The sequence below is a fragment of the Strigops habroptila genome, chromosome 9, assembly GCF_004027225.2.
Source record: "Strigops habroptila isolate Jane chromosome 9, bStrHab1.2.pri, whole genome shotgun sequence".
Taxonomy (NCBI): Eukaryota; Metazoa; Chordata; class Aves; order Psittaciformes; family Psittacidae; genus Strigops; species Strigops habroptila.
This window is the reverse complement of record NC_044285.2, coordinates 2,279,146-2,295,259: the sequence shown is the minus strand read 5'-3', so window position 1 is coordinate 2,295,259 and position 16,114 is coordinate 2,279,146. Positions and strand designations below refer to the sequence as shown.

The following is a 16,114-nucleotide window of genomic DNA, read 5'->3' as shown; positions in this document are numbered from 1 at the left end:
CTGAACATAAATAACTAATCAGGTCAAAACCAAAGCATGTTCCCCTGAGGGATGGACTGGTCTGTGAAGAGACATCCTGAGCACAAAGGATGGGGAAATGTGGAGGGCCTGTCCTTGTGACAGCCTCATACAACAACTTCTGCAATGTAATAGCTTCCATTTTATAAGATGCACATACTCAAAAAGCAAGTTAAAAAAATCCAGGACCCCTGTTCAGGCAGCACCACCTGCTACGGGATACACACAGTTAAAATAACCACAACTTTAATAGAAACTTCACCTCTCGCTATTCCCAGTTGATTCAGTTTGACATCAAGTGTAAACAAAATGCAAAATAGGTCAAAACCCCTCATTAATGTTTCTTAAACACTGTTGTAGGAGGTGGGAAAGATGTCCCAAAGGCAGGTGAAAAATATGTTCTGTTTTCTAGTGCTCATCTGCAGTTGCAGGAGTCCAACTCTCCAAAAGTCACAGTAAAAAAGGCCAGCAACAAATCAATTTAATGACAGTACTTAAAATCCTGGGGTCTTTCCATCAGAAAGTTGTTTTAGAGGAATGGTTACTGCTTTTCACTGGCACATTCCAAATCTGTGTCTCCATCTTCAGCTTCTGTATCTTCATCCACAGCAACCTTGATTGCAGTAACTGGGGTGTCTTCAATAAGCTCAGCAGGATCCTGAGCAACAGGGGTGTTAAACTCCTCTTCTGAGTAACTGGTGGAGAGCTCTGCTGGGGAAAAATAAAAATGAACGAACCAAACAAACCCATGGAAGACACCACTGCTGTGTGTTTAACTGCAGCTTCTAGCACCAGAATCAGTGGCTGCAGGAAAGCTAAGACCAGCGATGGCCAGCAAGTTGAGTTTCACTTCATCAAAGACAAAGCCATCACAGCTTGGCAGGACAACTAAGGAGAATAGTTCTGACTTAGCTTTGGAGAAGTGTAACTACAGGAACACAGTTCAAATGAGTTCCACATTCTGCTACTGACTAGAAAAGCAACCTTTCCTTTAAACTCACTCAGCAATCAGCTGCATGAGCTTCTCAGGCTACAGAACTTAACATCAACACTTCAGTTCCAAGCTGGTTACCGTTGTGTTGCGACTGGCTGTGGCACTGCATCTTGGCGTGCCTGCGTTCCAAGGCGAGCTGCCTGTTCTTCTTGATTCGCTCCTGCTGCTCCTCTGTGAGAGTTGTAGCAGACACAGAGTTGAGCTGTTCTGCATTTCCAGAGCTGGAATCTACATCTTCAGCTGCTGTATCCAATCCATTGCTTTCCCCTTTGCCATCTGGTTAAAAATGAGGGAAAAGGAGCAGAATTAACACTTTCACCCCAGAGAGATCTACTGCTCAGTATCTGTCAAGAGAACATTTTAAAAGCATTTCTATGTTCTACATTTTAAAGTTGTACTTTAATGCTGGAGATAATTCCATAATTTAGTTTTAATGGGCAATTTTCTGCCTAAGCCCACAAACCTGATATTCAAAGTACAGGACAAATGCTAATAAATATCCTGAACACACAACAATAAATGCCTGACTTTAGAGAGGCAGAGCTCTGAGTTAGCAGTCATGAGCTGCGCATGAAGGTTCAAAAGAAACAGTAAATTCAGGCAATCCCTACAGAAAGGCCACGATTTTCCTCCTACCCCTACTGCTAATGGGACAGTAACCTTTAGGAAGTGGCAGGAGTAGTTATGGGAATCATACAGAAGTTCAAATGCAGACATGGAATAGTCAGGTTTGAATTTGGTGTGCTACTATTAGGGAATATTTACTTGTTTGCCAACATTAAAACATGCAAAATGGAGGTAGCCCAACTCCTTCAGACAAACTTCACCCACCAACATGAAGCAGAACACTCTCAAGAGTGCCCAAGGCCCAGAATGTTTGTGCCTCTGCACCACTTTAAGCCTGTGAATAGAGAAGTTAGCTGAAAGCAAGGTTTTGGTTATTAATACTCTAGCTGGAATTTTTATTTCAAAACTGTAAGATACCTACTCAAGCTTTTCAACTGGACTGACCACTTGTAGCAGTACACTCACTCACATGGTCAAGAATGATTAGCACCATATTGCAGTACAAATGTATGGAACCATCGCACAGAAAATCTGATCACTCTACAGACACTGTCGGCAGGAACCATTGGCTTTATACTGTCTGTGGCTGCTCATGGCTGCATTCCATCCCTAGCGAATGCAGCCAGCAGTGAAGCCAGCCACATGTCCCCAGCTGCCCAAAGGTTGTCCCTTCAGGCCAGGCAAGGTTTTACCACTGGTTAACTCATCCACCAGAACACCCCTCCCAAGGACTGGCTGGTCTGGGGTTCACCTGAAGACAACCTGGACAATTACAGGTAATTGCTTCAGCATGAAAGTGTGAACTCCTCCAAACGACCTTAGGAACAACTACTAAACTCTCTCATTTCTGCTAATAAAGTTACTTTCAAGCTACCAGATTAACTCTGCTTCCTCTATTTATTAAAAAAAAAAATAATTATTTCTAGTCTAAAACCATCATCTGATTGGAAGAGACTCTGGAATTATCTACTTGCTAAATGGGCTTTAATACTGGAAGAAGACATACTCAACAGCAGTTATACACCCAGACTGACAGACATTACAGTGCCCACAACCGTAAGTACTTTCCCTATACGGGACACTACACCCTGACCTCACTGCAGCAGTGTGTAGTATGAACAATATAATGAGCCTTGATTTCTGCATTAATGAGACCCAAGAGCTCTTCAGACTGCACACTCCTAAGAGTACAATATGAACCAATGTGTTCACTTAGTAATTTCAGTTTGAGGATTTTTTGGAAGAGTATTTCTAACAATGCTGGTAATAATACCCATTTTCCATTTCCTTTCAGTAGACCACACTATTTATTGTTATATATATATGTAGCATTTTAGTCCAAGACCAGTTCAGTTTTGCAATTCTAAGTCTCACAGAAGCTTGGTTATAAAATAGGGAACCAGTCAACAGTTTCTTCTACATTAAAAACTTATCATGATCATTAATTTCTTGTCAGTAGGAGGGGAAGTAAATTTTAAGGACTGAAGTACTGAACAAACAGCACAATAGGCATACCTTTGTTATCTGCAAAGTCTTCATGTACAATCGGAAGATCAAGTCTAATCCGCTTTAAGCAGGTCTGCAAATGAGATTAAAATACTGATATTTCATCTGTAACAATCTGCAACATTGCTTTGGTGTTAACACTACTCCCAATTTCTCTTTACATTTCATTACTCTGCAAAAAAAAAAGTCTCCTTTCACTGCATGTCTGTTTGACCCACAACTTTTAATGCTGCGGATCATTCTCCTACTCCTTCATTTCCCACCAGCCAGATGAAGCAGCATTCTTCAGAAACCTTCTTTTGCAGGTTCAAACCTTAACAAACGAAGCCCCCAAACCAATCAGTTCCAGCACTCTTAAGCAAATTATTTGGCTAAAGATGTCCTGAAAAAGTCAAAGCAAATTCTCTAAAGTACTAATTCAATTAAATAAAGTTTCTCTCTAAATGTAAAGACTGGAAAGAGCTATTTTTACAAAGAGAGAAATTAATTTCAGTAACATTAACTCCTTACCAGTATGCACAACTGAAGTTTTCCTGTGTTGCCTAATTACTCTCCTAAACCTGCTTCTTAAGACTATGCAGTACCGCATGAAGAGAAACCAACAGGAGCAACACGTACCTGAACTTCCTTTTTGTTTCCCAAAGACTCAACTCTGTCAATAAAATCCTCAAACTGCAGTTTTGGAAATAGCCTATGAGCCCAGTGCTCCATGTGTCGTATGAGAGTCTTCAGGTCCTCTGCCTAGAGCATAGGAGATGACATCCAGCTAGTGAAAGTTGCCTAAGTCAGGAGACTGCAGAGGGAGATGGGACAGTAACGCTTCTGAAAACATTAAGTATCTGCAGCTTGAAAGCCTCTTGAAAATTGAAGTGATACGAACACGTGGGTAACCCTTCCTCCCACAGCCAAGTCTGAAAGCGCCATTTCAAGCTATAAGAACAGCAGCAGCAATCCAAGTTCAGGAAGAGCATTTACATACTGCAAAACATCTGATAGCTTCTGAGAAGTTGGCCTTAGGCAACGTAGGTCTGAAACCAGACTGAAAAAGAATCCACAGGGCCAAAGCTGGCATTTATGCTGATGTTCAGAAGACACAAAAAATGTACATCTAAATCATCTAGGGAAGATTTCTGCTCAGAGCAGCAATATTGCCTGGTTTCTTTGTGCCTTTCATTGATACCATGAATGTTCTCTGCCAACCAGAGCTGCACAGGTATCCTTGCAAGTGTGCTGATCATTTAATCATGTTTAAAGAAAAATCAGCTTTTATGTTTAAGTGTATCCAAGCCAATGAGACAGTCTGTAGAGAAAGTACTGCCTTCTCTTTGCTTCAGTGCTATGTCACAATTTTTCAACATTAAAACCTTTGTGATAGAGGTGTCACAACAGCCAGAATATTTTCACTAAGAGAGGAAACTGATCATGAAAGGAGATGTGTGTGTCCTGGTTTTGGCTGAGATAGAGTTAATTTTCTTCCTAGTGGTAAAGGCATTCCAGACATAGTAGGCAGTCTTGTTAGTCTCCTGCAATTTCAACACCCCTTTTTCTATGGACAATACAAGAAGTGTACAGACATGATATTCTAGTTTTGGCATAGAAGAAAAACAGTTAAGATCAAAACATGTATTTTATTAAAATATTCATGTATGGCTGTGTGTTTTTTAGATTTGCAATTACAAACCCCATCAGGGTACATTCAAATACTGCTAAAAGCTGGCTAACCAGAGTGTCATATCAATTCTCCCCCTATCAGTTGGGCAGCAGTCTATCAAATCTAGATTAACCTCCCAGGAATAAAACAAAAGCTCACTACATCTTACCTCGTGCCCTTTACCCTTGAACTTTACGTTGTCAAACATGTGTCTTAGGGCTGGAAGTCCTCTTTCTGAGATTAGCCTGGTTAAGAGGAAGCCTGGTTAAGGTGAAGTTATTAGAAACCCATACTTCTAATAAACAAAAACAACAACAAACAAGCAAACAAACAAAATACCCTTCAAATAAAAAGAAAAAAACCCAAAACAACAAAACCTCAAATTCCTTTAAATAGCCTTAAGCTGCAGAGCTCTATTTGAAAGATACATGGAATATTTGATTGATAGATATACAGAAAGATACATGGAATTAGAAGTCATGAAGAAAACACACGGAATAGGATAAAGGCTACTGCAAGACCCAAGACTATCATTATTATTATTTAATTCACCATACATGTACATACACACACATGTATACTTGGACTTCCTAGTTCAAGAAGGTTTTTGCTTTTGATGACATGGAAACAAAATTGAATGGTCTGGTCTAATAACTACACTGGCCAAGTGAAACTAGTTAGATGCATGACCATCCACCTGTGCCATCACTGACATCATCTGGGTATTTAAAATGGAAGAAATTGAAAGTTCAGATTCTTTCCACTGCTTATAAAGAACTTAGATCAGTTTTAGCGGTAACAGCAAAGAAAATATTAAAATCCTTTATCTTTTATACAGAGTTTATCCAGCCTGTAGGTAAGTCAGCTGTAAGTGTACTTTAGGTACCGTCTTACAGTCATCATTATATTGAGGTTTATTTTGAAGCAGACTTTAATTAAAGAAAGAAATCTACAGTACTATGACTGAAGGAAAATAAAGAAGATCCAGCTGGAAGAGTCCCATGTATAAACAATAAATATCTCTTAACGTATTAGTCATGTACTAAGTTCCAAGGAGACTTCCAGAAAGACTATTAACAGCATTACACAGGTAGGCAAGCAAAAAAACGTTGAGATACAGAGCACAAGAGGCATTTCCATCTCTAGAACTCTTTATTTGGCTATGACCAAGCAGGGAACACAGTAACCTTAATCATTTCCCCACAGCCATATACCAAATTCATTACAGAAAGGAGTGTTTTGGAAAAAATACTACCTTTGGGCATCTAGTTTAGGCATTGGCCTTTTAAATGCTTTCCGTACAGCTGCAGCAGAATCCTTTGCTTGTGACTGCTGGTTCCCATCCGGTTCTAACAAAGAAAATAACAAGCTTTAAGTATATAATACAGTTGGCACCAACTAGAATTGCATCATGTACATTTTCAGTTTCTACCCCATCAAAAAGGCAGGTCACAAGTATTCCACTGCAGGTACAGGACTCCAGACAGATATCTGCATATTTCACATTGCTTCTCCCACAAGACAGACTGGAAATATATCAGCCTCTTAAAATATACTGAGGAATCCCCTTTTCTAGCAAAGTAGGCTCCCTAAAAGGGAAATTTCCTAATTTTAGAACTTTTAGGTTGTATTTCTGACAAGAATGTACTGAGAGTAAATGTTGTTTCTAAGTGTTAAGAAACTCAGAGTATCAATAAACATATTTTGATAGGTGTGTCTCAAGATTTCCATTGATAAATCTGGAAGACAGACCTAAACCACCAGCAACACCTTCAAAAAACAAACAGAAAAAGAGGCAATGTGTGACCACAACCAGTCTGTATTTTAAGAATCAAAATCCATTTACTGTTTGATTAGGGCAAGTATACATTATTTGACTGCAACACACAAGACACCACTGCCCATCTCATCTCAGAGCCAGCAATTAGTTATTGCACTGACTACTTTGGTCTACTGTTTGTTACTTTAAACATCAGGAATTCAGACGTTCTCCTTTTCACATAGAAAGAAATTACATCTATTCAGAACTCAATTTTCTAGTGAACAAAGAGAGCAGGGATCAAGGCAAACATGTTTAATACTATAGCCAAATTTGAGTAGAAGTATAGAATAGCAAAAATAAAACCAATAAAATCCTCATACTTTCTATTTGCTCATTCAGTACACAGTAAGGTCTTTTCAAGTACAAATAATTAAGTTTTACTGTCCTGAAGCGTCTTGGATTTTTCCTAAGTCACATGCTCTACAAAGTGTACCCACATCTCCCTGGAATACTACATTCAACACCATTACCTCTTCTTAAATCCAAGTCATAAAGGGTAACTGCAAGTCACCACTGTATAGTTATTTTGAAAACATTTTGTCAGAAGAGCCTGAATTTTATAAGGCTTCAATTGTGTACGTATTTTCATGGAATCTACAAAAAGAAACTTTTCCTACAAGCTTGACTGCACAGAATCAGTAACTATTTAGCATTATGAATTGCTCTCTTATCTACACAAGACTATTTCTATGCAGTAAACACAAGGTAGTGAAACACACCACCAGCAATACTGATTTCACAGCATTTTATTGCCCATACTGCAAAAAGGGATCTTTAGGGGTCACGGGTGTTCACCTCCATTAGCTTGAGCCCATTCAGCATCATCTCTTCCTGGAGAGGCAGGAGGTGGGAGAGGTGGGAACGTTTCATCTTCTGTGTTCTCATAATCAGGAAGATCAAACAAGTTGTTCTCCAAAGGATCCATCATTGCCACAGGTTAGCTTTTCTCCCCTCCTGCAGGAAATACCAGAAGCATTTAAAGAGAGAAAAAAAGGCTGCCACAGCAGCAGATAAACATAGTTATATACACCTTTTACAAAAAAAAATTGCCAACTAGAAAAAAACAGTATCATACAAATTAAGCAGCAGATACCACACACATGGATGAGACAACCCAGCTTCACTCGGCTGAATTAAATCAGGATCTGTGTTTCAACTCCTTGAAGTGACTTGGGAGTGGTAAGTATGGGCCACAGGAATAGAACAAAATGCATGGATTTCTAACCAAAGCACTTCTCAAGACAGCTGTTTGCCACTCACATCCCTGATAACCAAAAGCTACAGGTGTGTGAGGGAATAAATCCTCTGATTTACAGCTTACTCACTCAAAAACGCAGTCTGGGGGATTCCCCTTTCAGGGCTCCTTCAGCGAAGCTAATCCCACAAACTTTTAGCACACAGGCACAGCGGGTTCAGGACGGCCCGGACTCACCACAGCTTCAGGAACGGCTCTTTTTTTAAGGCAAAGCTGTTTCTGAGGCAGTTCAGTAACGAGGGGACACCCCAAACAGCTCCCACTGCACTGACCTTCGGCGGTGAGCTCCCACCCTCCGGCCTGCGAGACTCTCAGGGGGCTGAGGGAGTCCAAAGCGGGCAGCGAAGGCGCTCGGTGGGGTCTGCAGGGCCAGACCTCCACAGCCACAGCCGCCGGGCGCCACGGAGGCCGCGCTCCCCTCACACCGCCGGAGCCACCCTGAGGCGCGCAGAACCTGAGGAGAGGCTCTCCCACTCCCACCGGCGGGAAGTGGGGCGAAGAGGGGAGACAGGGCGGCGCACACCGGAGTGAGCGGTGCTTGAAGGTGCTCCGCACCTCTCCCGCCCCGCTGAGCGCCGGCTCCGGGCGGGCAGCGCGCCCGGGACGTGCCCCGATAACCGCGGCTCTCGCGAGCGGCCCCGCTGAAGGGAGCGGTCCGCCGGCGGCGGGTGCGTGACAGGGCGCATGCGCGGCAGGGAGGTGGCGGCCGGTTTGGCGCCAAAAGCCAACGGGCGGGCGGGGTGGAGGCGTGGCTGAGGCGGTCCCTGAGGTGATCCCTGAGGCGTGGTGGCGGCTTTGCCACCGCGGCTTGGGCGAGCTGCGGTGTCGCCTCTTTAGGCGAAAGTTGTAAGAGATGAGAGCTTTATTCCAAGGTTGTGAGGCCCCGGGAGCAATCAGCCCCAGGAATGGTACTTAAAACAGTGTGTGTTGAGCCCTTTCTCGCTTTGCTACCTCTGAGGAAAGGACTCCCAAGACAAGTAGTGATCCCGAGCTTTTCTCCATACAGATACTAGCTAAAGCCTTCTGGTGACTTCAAGCTAAACAGTTTGCAATTATGTGTAATAAATACACCAAGCCCTCCTGAGATTTGGCTGATGTGCACACAAAATGTCATCTAAGGGCTTGAACTGCAGAAAGGAGAGGAGAGGCTCCAGGCTCCATCTCCAGTGCTGATGCACATGAAAAGTTCTGTGTAGTTTTACACGTCAGTCCATAGAAGTATATCTGAATTAAATAATAGGCTCTTCCTTTAAGCAAAGTGAGATAAATTAACATCATATTAATACACTAAAGAAATTGGCTTTCCCTTATTTCTCTGTAAATTTTAATTTGACACATGCTGTTTCTGGTAATTTAATGTATTCCTTTCAATATGACAAAGAAAATCAATTGCAGTTACTTTCTAGTTTAAAAAATGCATTATCCTTTAGTCAAAATTATATTAACACTTAATGCTTAAAATGTGCATTCCCAAATGCGGCAGCATCTTTTATAGCCAAGAATACATTAAATATAGAGAGAACACATTAATGGATTTGTTAGCATTGAACCCATTTATCTTTTTAGATATGGCCAATTTCTTCAGTTGACTGAGGCACATGAAGTATTAAATAAACACAAAGATATAATAATAATAATAGATTAAATGCTGCTAATTTCCATCTTAAAACACTGAAGATTTGTCATATAAAATTACTGAAAATCAAATGTCTATATGATGAGCTCTTTGCTTTGGAAATAAGTTACTCTTTATATTAAAAAAATCTTTACAAACAAATTAATTAGGTGTTTGGTGTAGCCTAAATATCTGATTCATAACAATTAATGTGATACATCTTTTCATGTCAGTGTTTTCTTTAATATTTAATGTGGGTGTGTTTTTTTATGTGAAGTAATTGGATTTTAAATACTTGGCTAATATCAGATGAACTTATTAGAGGCTCAAGGCTTCAAAATTCCCTTAAGTCCCTGCATATTTTCTGCAAAATCATCTAGTAAGTGAGCAGAAGTAGCATAGTAGGGATCTGTGAGAGCAAAGGAAGGGAGAAGGGAGTATGAATTTATGTGGCTGGGCAGTCTCCATATACCCAGGTCAACCAGTCTGCATAAGCAGAGTTCTGTCCTGTTTTAAGTGTTTTGTCTTTGCCAGAACAGGTAGACAACAGGCAGGAAAAAAGTGATGGAAAGGTATAAAAACTACTATACAAGTGTTAAAGCAGAAGATCACTTGCAATCTCTGCAGAGGAGTACAGTGTTATAAAACCTACCATATTTATGCAGCTTTGATTAATCAATATTTTTGCAGAGTGTTTAATTAGAGACCAGACTTGATGACCTGGGTGGTTCTTTCCAGTCCTCTGTTCCTAATTAAATGAAAAGCGTACGCTGGCAGGCATTGATTATTGTTTTTTTCCTCAGGAAATGAATAACCAGCCACATGCTGATAAAATAATAAGTCAGGGGAAAATAAAAACCAAACATAGCTTGCCTCTATTCTAGAAAACACTTCTGGTTTCTAGTTTAGATGAAATGGAAATATTACTTATTTGTTTCTCTATTGAATAGTATCACTTCATTAGAAAAACTGCAGAAAATTAGCACCTTATTTTATATTTCAGTCTTGTTTCCTGTCTTATGTTACATATATAGCAAAGAAAATCTGTTAAGTGAGTAATTGGCTACTTCTACATTTAAAGGGGTTTATTCCTATGGCAGCAGCACTTTTTCTGCAAAAACTCTCTAAATATTGTGCTGGTAGATCTGATCTTGCAATGAACCCTCTGCAAACCCGGTACCATGGTAGCTGTGTTAGTGGGAGAAGGCATCTCACAGCTTGAGCAAACTTCAGCTATTTGTGATTTGACCTTTGCAAATCTAACCTAAATTTTATATTCTGCAACCATCTTCAACATTAATTTCTAAGCTTTTAATACATTACTAAACATTTAAGATTGTGCTCTCATCCACAGTGTTCTTTTCAATCCCAGCTTCTTGAGGAAAACAGGGTGTGCAAGACAGGTTGTGATCTCTAGCTGTTTGAAAGTCAGTCTGTCAGCTCCCTTCTAATAATTTTTGATCCTGTTGGCCAATTTCAATCAAATTTGAATCAGGCTCCCTAAATTCCATTGCTTATGGACTAATTATTTCCTTAAATTGTTTTGTTAACCACTAAATAGATTATGAAGTATTAAATCTCACAACCAAAGCATATGCTTTGGCAGTAAAGAAGCAGCTTTATGTGGCAATAGAGTTTTAAAAGTTAGGTTGATTTAGTGGTGCATTAATCTATACCATAATCATGTTTTCTTTTCATGCAAGAAACTACACAAAATTCAAGTTTCCATGAGGGAAAAAAGTGGTAATGACGCCAAGCTTCTTTGCTGCATTTCTATTTACAGAGACATATTTTAGTCGTATTTTTCCAAGCAGTGGTGGAATCAATAAATCAGAAAGTCTCCCTGCTCACAAGTCTTTCACAGATATTATACTACCTTCTATTTTTTCTTCACCTTTTTCCTCTATGATCCACCCTCAGAAACACTGGTTTGTAAAGCAAAATACAGTTCCTTCTATGGAGAATATTTGAATTTCCAAAACATGTTCTTTTTTTTTGTGGGTTGCAAAAGTCAAATAATATTTTTAAATTAAAGTAGTTATTAACCATAGAATGCCAGACTGGTTTGAGTTGCAAGGGACCTTAAAGATCATCCAGTTCCAACCCCCTGCCGTAACCTTATTTCTATATTCAGCCAATTCAAACTATCTTTGATTTCGTGCTGCAGGAAAAAGGGCCTCTAAAAGCGATGAGTGAATTTAGCAGTTTTCCAAGATTCCCCAGTACCGAGTTTGCAGTGCACGCATGAAGTGCTCCAGGCGAGGGAGCTCTCTCGTAATAGCTGGAATTGGAAGGAGGGAGCGTGTCTTCGAAGGGAAAACTGGGAAAATAGTAATTAAATCTTTTCCACTTTAGAAATAGGTAAGATGTTAGGAACGATACAGCGTTTTCGTGTAACATAAAGGGAACTTTGTTTATAATTTCAGTTGCTATAAAAGCATTAATTAAATGAAAAAGGGTAGATTTAGATTAGATATTAGGAAGAAGTTCTTCCCTGTGAGTGTGGTGATAATACAACATATATTGTAAATACTTTGTATAAAAACCCGCTCTGAATTCCATGTTGGGATTCTTCTGTGGTTTGCAAAAGTAAAGTAAGATTTTTAATCAAAGTAGTTACTAATCATAGAATCCCAGACTGGTTTGGGTTGAAGGGACCTTAAAGCTCATCTGGTTCCAACCAGGTTGCTCCAAGCCCCTGTGTCCAGCCTGGCCTTGAACGCTGCCAGGGATGGGGCAGCCACAGCTTCTCTGGGCGCCCTCTGCCAGCACCTCAGCACCCTCACAGGGAAGAGCTTCTGCCTGAGAGCTCGTCTCAGTCTCCCCTCTGGCAGTTAATTAATGCACTATACAGCAGATTTCCTGTCTGAAAAATGAGTACTTTATAGATGGGTGGGAGCAAGCTGGTGTTTAAGCCTCAACATGGAAGCTTTTATCAGCAACAAGAGATGGCTTTTGTTGTCTGAAAGCTTTTGTTGTCTGAATGCTTAACCTCGTGTTTATGCCGGTGGTTTTCTCCCCAGAATTAACCTGTTCAAATGAGGCACTGTTCTTCCTGCAGTGTGGGCTCACAGCTTCATTCTCTGATAGTTCAGGTGTTCTATGTCTAACCTTAAAACTGTTAAAGAAGCATAAAGTACAATCCCCATAAACAGCATTGATTGATTGTTTATTTTATAAATCATACTTCCTCACTCATACATTCCTGCTTTTGTATTCCAGAACATGAGAGATAGCTACTGGAAACTAAGATTTTCTTGGTTATATTTTAAGGTTCACTAGAACAATCACAAAACCCTAGAAAGCTCTCCCCAAACCGTAGTGATTGAAGTCAGAACTTCTCAGAAACGTACCCACACAAAACCACCACCGCGTTAATATGACCCAACCCGGCCCTTCCCAGTAGTGTTTTATCAGCAGCAGCAGATTTAATTTTCATACTCATTTTTACTGTTTGTTCTGTAACTGTAATTCTCAAGTTTCCGTTTTCAAACCAGGCATTTACTTTGGGAAGGATTTAGCAGCCGTCAGTCCCCCAGCTGAGGCTGGTGGTTTAATTATAATCACAGCGCTTCCCACACCGGGCTGCGCTGATGGTGGCACACGGGGGAGATCAACAAACGCTCCACTAAACCCCCAGTGTTCCACCCAAACAACTTTCCGGTGAAGCCATGAACCGGAGGGCGCCGGTGCCGGTACTCGGCGGGGGACGACCCCACCGCTGCGGGCACCGCGCTGTGCGGGCACGGCTCCGGCACGGCTTCCCCCGCCGCAGGACGCATGCGCCTGCTCCCCGCGGCTGCGCGCCGGGCGGGCCGGGCGGTGCGCGCAGGCGCTGTGCCGTAGAGGGGCGCATCTTGAGCCCGGGCAGCGCTCCCGTCGGGAGGTGCTGGAGGGAGCTCGGCGCCGCTCGGCTCCGCGGGGGGAGGCCGGCACTGGGCGGGCGGAGGGCCCGGGGCTGACGGCGGCACCACCACCAAAGGCACCTGCCTGCTGAGGAGGCTGCCCGCCCGCGGCGGCACCGGCGGCGAGGGGAGTCCCCAACTTTGCTCCGCCGTAGGAAGTCCCTCGGACCTGGCCGGAGTGGGGCCGGGGCTGCTCCGTCCGTTACCCTCCGCGCCGTCTGGGGGCGAAAATGCCGAAGAAGAAGCCGGGGCCGATTCAGCTCAACCCCGCTCCGGATGGATCCGCCGTCAACGGGACCAGCTCTGCAGAGTGAGTGAAGCGGGCGGCCGGAGCTCCGGCGGGGCTGAGGTGGCGGGCGCGGCCGGCCCGGCGGCTCCCATCCCGCTGCCCGCAGCGGGGCGGTGGTCCCCGGTGGAGCGGCACCGGCTCTTCTGGGCCGGCTTCTCCTTCAGCCGCTGTGCTTTAAACCGGTACGGCCTGGCTGCCAGGAGAATCGGAACTATCGATGCCGGGGGGTGCATGGCCCCTGCCGTGGTAGCTACTGGGGGTCTCCTCACCGTGATCGGTGAGTGGCGTCTTCGGCAATAGACAGACTTCTGTCAGTTGTATAAGGTAAATAACCTGGAGAAAAAACAGAAGAAAACTTGTATAACTCTCTTCTCGTAGTCCGTAATGGTGTCTGCTGATTTGTTAGGTTATATAATTATCTACTAAGTGCCAAATTATACATTTCCAATAACATGTTTCATAAATGTGTCTGAGGGAGAAGTTCTATTGAGAAGCACAAATCTGTAAAAAAGGTGTTCTGCTTTTGTTTGAGTTTTTTTGCTTGTTTGTTTTCTTCCCCTCATCCTTGGCTTCAAACCAAACTGCCGCTCGTTTCAGCAAATCTGTTTTTCAGTAATTAGCAATGTTATGGCAGGTACATCATTGAGTGTGTTTGGGGAAGATGCTTTGGAGCTTTCCTGCATGTGATACAAACATTACACCGTGTACGTGCGTGGAAGGTTAATTGTGGGTACACTTGTGGAAGAAAAAGAAGACTGAACACTGGGTAGTTACGTGTTGTTATGAAGCCTGTATTGAGCTTGTGGATGTGGGTGAGCATCGTGGCTTCAGTTACGCAGATGCTGTGCCAGCACCCTGGAGTAATGAAGTGTTACAAAAGGTTTCCCTTTGAGGTTAACAGGTCTGTGTTCACCACTTAATATTTAGATTAAGGTGATGGGCTAGTTCTTAACTGAGCCTTGAAACAAAGCTGCATCGTGGAAGAACAGATTCCTTTCCCTGTATGGTCAGTGCAGTCTTCTCTTGGATATGTGAATTGAGCTCTGATACGCTTGTGTACTACCCTGACAGAGTACGTCAGACAATTGCAGGCAGACATGCAAGTCTTGGGCTTTTAAGTGCTCTGCATGGATCGTTGTTGCCACATTTTCAGACAGGCTCAGGTCTCATTTAACCACCCCAGCATCTTATAAAAGAAATCAGCATCTAGCAGCTCCAGCTGTGACATTTCTAGCAAACTCTTTTGATGATTAACTGAGAGATGAGCTGTTTGAAAACTGTTCTTTGGCAGGAGTTACTGATTGTATCTAAGCATTGTGATCTGAATATTACGCAGTTTTTGTTCTGGATTGATGGGGGGGAAATATTTCTGTATTTGCCTGTATAGCACTTTTCAGTTGTTTTTCTTCAAGGCGATACGTTGATTTAGTCCTTGGGGATCCCTATTACATGTTAGTCTTGTTTTATAGAATAAATCTGATACCTATCACTTGCTGGTTTTAGTACCTTAAGTTAATCACCAAACATGTAATATATTAAATACTGTACTACCTCACTCAGAAATGTCATTAATTTTAAATTACTTTTGCATGTCTGGTACTTGTTTACGTGTTGGAAACCTTCGAAGACTCATGGGAGTGTTGAATCTTGTTTACACTGGCAAGCTATCTTGCTTAGTTTTCTGGTTTGTATGTTGATTTATTTGGTATGTGACTTCTGGTCTTTGTCATATATAGAATCATAGAATAGTTAGGGTTGGAAAGGACCTTAAGATCATCTAGTTCCAACCCCCATATATATAGAAGACCTTACAACCAGCTTTTGCCAGGCTTAGAGATATGTCAAGTATTTTTAAAAGCAGTAGCTTAGTGAAAGTAAATCCAGCAACCTGTTGTCCTGTAAACAGCCAGAATTAATTAATCATGGATATATCCTCTCATCCTGCTAATATCCTCATCGTGAAAGATTTCAAATAGCAAAGAATACTTGCATCAGAATTTGGAAATGTTTTTGGAATGAAATTGAAAACTGTTTAGGTTTTTCCTTCATCTGTAAGATTGTTTCTTTCTTTTTTTTTTCCCCTCTCCTGTTCTGTGCCCCCGTCCCCTGCCTTTGGTTACTGCTTGAGATCAACAGGAGAGGTGTTTGTCAGCCTGTATGCATTGTCAGGCATTTCAAGTATGCTGTGCGTCTGTGGGCTACCATATTAACACTTTCCGAAGCTCTGCTCCTGGTATAATGGAATTTTGGCTATGTGAGTCTCCAGTTACTCGTTTGCTTCCACCATATACAAACCTGTCATCTCAGATGCTTCCCTGTTCTTTTTCAGAGAAGAGAACCTCTTGAGAAAGAATGAAAAGAGGTCAAATTACTCAGCTGAAGTGACATGAAGTTTCAGAGCGAGGTGATATGATTGCTGTTTGTAAATGCATGGAGGACTTAAATATCCGGAAGGAAGTTGTTTAGGCCTAGAGGCAATGTTGGCACAAAAT

At 42.1% G+C, this 16,114-nt stretch overlaps 2 protein-coding genes and 1 non-coding gene across 3 annotated transcripts in view; 1 reads left to right on the top strand and 2 right to left on the bottom strand.

The window, feature by feature from the left end:
- Nucleotides 1-247: 247 nt before the first annotated feature.
- Nucleotides 248-8,491, bottom strand: TIPIN (TIMELESS interacting protein). Its single transcript, XM_030497721.1, has 8 exons — nucleotides 8,086-8,491; nucleotides 7,354-7,512; nucleotides 5,992-6,085; nucleotides 4,906-4,981; nucleotides 3,704-3,826; nucleotides 3,095-3,158; nucleotides 1,091-1,288; nucleotides 248-726 (listed from the first exon to the last, which is right to left on the bottom strand). Exons 2-8 carry the CDS (start codon nucleotides 7,484-7,486, stop codon nucleotides 560-562), a joined length of 855 nt encoding a protein of 284 aa, XP_030353581.1. The 5' UTR covers nucleotides 7,487-7,512; nucleotides 8,086-8,491; the 3' UTR covers nucleotides 248-559.
- On the bottom strand, nucleotides 2,084-2,221 carry LOC115613380. The gene has a single exon (XR_003993381.1).
- A 4,758-nt stretch (nucleotides 8,492-13,249) lies between the features above and the next one.
- The window catches only part of MAP2K1 (mitogen-activated protein kinase kinase 1), a 33,683-nt gene continuing 30,818 nt past the window's right edge, over nucleotides 13,250-16,114 (top strand). Inside the window, exon 1 of the mRNA XM_030497199.1 lies at nucleotides 13,250-13,643. Coding sequence (XP_030353059.1) covers nucleotides 13,564-13,643 — 80 coding nt within the window. The 5' untranslated portion in view covers nucleotides 13,250-13,563. The remainder of the gene's footprint in view (nucleotides 13,644-16,114) is intronic.